Genomic DNA, 5,043 nt, shown 5'->3' on the forward strand with positions numbered 1-5,043 from the left:
GCACGCGACTAAATCGTCCCTAGAATCAGGCTCATTGCACAAGCGGCAATTGCCATTCTTATTCCTAATGAATTGATAAGACATGACTAAACTAAAATGGAAAAATCACACCTTTTTTGTTGATCCGGTCCTATCTCCGTCTTTCCGTGTTGGTGCTTGGGCGATTCTCTCCTTGTCCTGGGAGGCCTTCTGGCTCGGATGTTGTTGTCACCTCTGGTGGTGCTACTGCTGGTGCTGCTGCGTCTACTGCTGCTTAAGGTTTTTGCTGGTTAATTCACTTATATTTGTCTCCGTTTGAAAGGAACACTTTTGGCATCCACTGCCGGTTTCTTAATCAATTCACAATGTTTATTTCGGTTGAAAGAAACACTTTTGGCATCCACTGCCGATTGAAGAGTTCGCAAATTATCTTTGAAAAAGACTTTTTATTCGCGATTAACACTGTTGGCATCCACTGCCGATAAATTTTCGCGAATTATCACTTCTCGCATCCACTGCTGAGAAGAGTTCGCGAGTTAACTTTGAAAAAGACTTTTTATTCGCGATTAACACTGTTGGCATCCACTGCCGATAAATTTTCGCGAATTATCACTTCTCGCATCCACTGCCGAGAAGAGTTTCACTTTTGGCATCCACTGCTATTTGAAGAGTTCGCGAATTAACTTTGAAAAAGACTTTTTATTCGCGATTAACACTGTTGGCATCCACTGCCGATAAATTTTCGCGAATTATCACTTCTCGCATCCACTGCCGAGAAGAGTTTCACTTTTGGCATCCACTGCTATTTGAAGAGTTCGCGAATTAACTTTGAAAAAGACTTTTTATTCGCGATTAACACTGTTGGCATCCACTGCCGATGAATAGTTCGCGAATTAACTTTGAAAAAGACTTTTTATTCGCGATTAACACTGTTGGCATCCACTGCCGATAAATTTTCGCGAATTATCACTTCTCGCATCCACTGTCGAGAAGAGTTCGCGAGTTTCACTTTTTTCCACTTTGGAAATCTTCACTGCTCCTCTCTGGAGCCACCATGAAAAATTTCTCTATTGAAAGAAAAATTTTAACGCTTTCGCGTGAGTTCTGTTACAATACTAAAAAATTTATTCAAAAGTTTCACAATATATACATGGTTCCTTAAACTAAGATTGACGAGGAACATCTCCTCTCTCTCTCTTGAAAACCGATAACATATCGGTTTCGTTTAGATCATCTACCTTCCTTGTCCCTTCTTCTAGCGTATGGTAACGTGCAGTCTGAGACGGCTGCACTACCCTAAGAAAATACCTTAAGTTTATAGCACCTCGTCGGTGCGCCTATCTTATTCTTGGATTTCCCCTTTCCATCCTTCGCTCTAAATAACATCCTTTTATTTTATTACACCCTGCTGGTGTATCTGGCTGAGCGCAGCTAGGGATGGAAAAGGGTAATAAAAATGCATCCTAAATGATGCATGCATTAAATTGTTTACCGGACGCTATTTAAATATTCGTCCATTCTGAATTTATGACCGGCAATAATTTCGAACTACAAGCGTTTTCTAGCCTAACAAAACACTTGAGCTCTTACATCTTTTAATTGCCTTACATTGGTCCTTTCTAAACGTTTCTATACCTCGCTTGGAGGTCTTTTCTAAATATAATCTCAAATATTGCTTATCTTATGGATCTGTAACTCGATCCGCGATAAGCCTCAGCTGTCCGTAACACCACCCAACATTTATTTTTCGTTATCACATTCCCGTTTTCTTACTAAGGGGCCGTCAACATACCACGTGGACAAAAAAAGTACGATTTTTGATACCCGCTCCCCCTCTGTGGACAAGCATGGACATTATCTATACCCCTACCCCTGCTGTCCACGTGGACATTCCTTAATTTTTTGACTAAAAATTCGGGAAATTATTGAATTGCACTTAAATTTCATTTCTAATTTGTTTCTATTTCCTATTCTATGGCTTGAAATTGAAAGAAATGTTAGCTGTACAAATAGTAGCGGTTTGTTCTCAATTTGTTCCCCAATATTTCTCGTTAAGTTCCCAATAAGTTATTTGTATAGCTGTTTAGTTTCTTCCAAATACCATTATTGTTGTTATTACGTTGTATTGCGTTTTTTTATTCCTAATCCGTTGAGACTGTGGTATTCCCAGCAACACTGGTCAACCTGGTGTTGGCTTTGAGAGAGAGAGAGAAAAAACAAGCTGCCATTGTTTAATCAACGCCACACACAGCGGCACGCGAATCATTATTTTCCTGATGAAATAAACGTTTTTCAAGTAGTTAAATTCATCTTCCGACGTTTATTTTGTGTCCGATCACAACATTGGTGACCCCGACGTCGCGATTCGATAAGTTTCGGTTCGGTTACGTGCAAATAATCGTTCTTCCAGCTCAATAACGAAACTGAAACCTAACCTAAAAAATGACGGAACCTGGAACCGGAAACGTGGCAGCATCTATTGCGGTGGAATTGCCGGATTTTTGGAAAACCGATCCGGTTATGTGGTTTCCGCAGGCGGAAGCGCAGTTTCACCTAGCGAAAATCGTAAACGACGAAACCAAGTTTTACCACATCGTGGCCAAAGTGGACCAATCAGTCATTTGCCACATTGCTGATTTGGTAGCTGTTCCTCCTGCAGACAACAAATACAAGGCCGTAAAGGATCGTCTGATTGCCCGCTTCGCCCTGTCTGCCGAGAATCGTTTTGAGCAGCTGCTGGGAGCACACGATCTCGGCGATATGCGCCCAACGCATCTTTTGGCAAAGATGGGAGAGCTGTCGACCGGTTTGGGCATGGACAACAATCTGCTCAGAATGATTTTCATTCAACGTCTTCCGGCAAATATTCGCCAAATCCTCACGTGTCACGACGGTTCCATCGAAAAACTGGCTGAAATGGCAGACAAGATAACCGACGCTACAAACAATCATGCCTCTGCAGTTGCCGCTGTCAACAACGAATCAACATCCAACCTTAACGGTGAACGGAAGCTAGTGGAGCAGATCGAAATGCTGACAGCGGAAATTCGGCGTCTGAAAGTTCCCAAGTCGGACCGCGGTCGTTCGCTTTCGCGAAATCGAAGTGGTTCTCATTCGTCTTCACGATCCGGTATGTGCTGGTATCATCGGACATATGGAACTAATGCGCAGCGATGCCGAAAACCATGCTCATGGAGTTCAAAAAACTAGGACCCTCCCCACCATTATCGGCGGTGGTAGCCGGGGAGTCTGAAAGTCACCGACTGGTTTTTTTGGACAGAACGAATAATAGACGATTTCTCGTAGATACTGGGTCAGACGTCACAATATTGCCTGCTTCGAGGAGAGATCGTTTGGACGATGCTGTAGGGCAGCACCTTCACGCAGCCAACGGAAGTCAAATTCGGACATTTGGAACGAGATTCGTACCTGTTGATTTGGGATTGAGACGCAGATTCACGTGGAATTTCCTTATTGCTGACGTAACGATGCCAATAATCGGCGCAGATTTTTTGGCACACTTCGGAATACTTGTCGACTTGAAAAATCGTAAGCTGATAGATGGGCAAACAGGTTTGAAGTCTTCTGGCGGAATGATGAACGCTGCTCTGCATACTGTAACACTTATCGGTGCTGATCATCCGTTCCACGATTTGCTCATCGAGTACCGAGAAATAACATCTCCGTCGACACTTCAATCGGCCACACAGTGTGACGTAACGCACCACATAGTTACTAGTGGACCACCAGTGGCATCTAAAGTTCGGCGGATGCATCCGGACAAGCTTAAAGCAGCTAAGGAAGAGTTTCGTCTTATGTGTGACCTTGGAATCTGCAGACCATCTAGCAGCAGTTGGGCAAGTCCTTTGCACTGTGTACTTAAAAAAACGGACAATGGCGCTTCGTTGGTGACTATCGTCGCCTAAATCATGTCACTGCACCTGATCGCTACCCAGTGCCTCATATCCACGACCTACTACATTCGCTTCAGGGTAAGTCCGTTTTTACAACTCTAGATTTAGAGCGGGCGTATCATCAGGTTGCGGTGGAGGAAGCAGACATACCCAAAACGGCGGTCATCACTCCGTTTGGTTTGTTTGAGTTCACCCGTATGCAATTTGGGCTATGTAACGCAAGCCAGACGTTTCAACGTTACATGAATCGAATTTTTGGTGACGTTGATTTTGTTGTCGTCTTTATAGATGACATATGCATCGCTTCCTCATCACTCGCCGAACATCAGGAGCATCTACGCATCGTGTTCGATCGTCTACGTCAGCATGGGCTTGTCCTGAATTTGGAAAAATCGTCTTTGCGAAAAACGAAGTAGAATTTTTGGGATATATGGTGAACAGCGATGGAGTTCGCCCTCTTCCAGCACGCGTCCAGGCTGTTGTAGACTTCGAGAAGCCGACTACAGTGAAGGAACTCCGTCGCTTTCTAGCACTCGCCAACGGATACAAACGCTTTGTTCATCACGCTTCCGAAATTCAAGCTGAGTTGCAGAAGATTATTCCTGGAAATAGAAAAGTCACAGAAGGTTGTGTCCGAGACACGACCGCATAGTTGACGTAGGATTACGTTAGGCTATCTGTCGCATGCTGATTTTGGATGTTTGAAAAAATATATTGTTAAACTCTTTGATAATGATCTGATGGCCCTGAAAAGGGCCGTTTGATTTGGTTGTTGGGTATTTTTTGTTCATTTCACCAGTGTTACAATCGAGCTTTCGGTATCAGTGATAGAAAGTTGTTTCAGCTCCGATGCACGTTTACGAGATTGGCGCTCATATTGCGTGAACATATATTCCGACATATTTACTCGCGTAAAACTTTATGGAGCAACAAAAACAACAATTCACTTCTGTTGTTTTTTGGCAGCGGTAGCTTTTTCGGAGCCGCTGCTGCTTATTTCTGTTTTTATTTTGGTGGTTTTCGTTGACACCATCACGTCGAGCTAAACGGCGAATAGCGAATTTGATACACTGGATATTGTCATGTAGAACCTTGCGATACGCTTCGATCCTCCTTTGCCTTCCTTGTCGCATGAAGTCATGTTGGTTGA

General features: G+C 43.5%; 1 protein-coding gene across 1 annotated transcript; it reads left to right on the top strand.

The window, feature by feature from the left end:
• The first annotated feature begins 2,421 nt into the window (after positions 1-2,421).
• LOC129761537 (uncharacterized) lies at positions 2,422-3,905 on the top strand. Its single transcript, XM_055759262.1, has 2 exons — positions 2,422-3,109; positions 3,151-3,905. Exons 1-2 carry the CDS (start codon positions 2,422-2,424, stop codon positions 3,903-3,905), a joined length of 1,443 nt encoding a protein of 480 aa, XP_055615237.1.
• Positions 3,906-5,043: the final 1,138 nt, after the last annotated feature.

This window comes from Toxorhynchites rutilus, chromosome 1 (assembly GCF_029784135.1).
Source record: "Toxorhynchites rutilus septentrionalis strain SRP chromosome 1, ASM2978413v1, whole genome shotgun sequence".
NCBI lineage: Eukaryota > Metazoa > Arthropoda > Insecta > Diptera > Culicidae > Toxorhynchites > Toxorhynchites rutilus.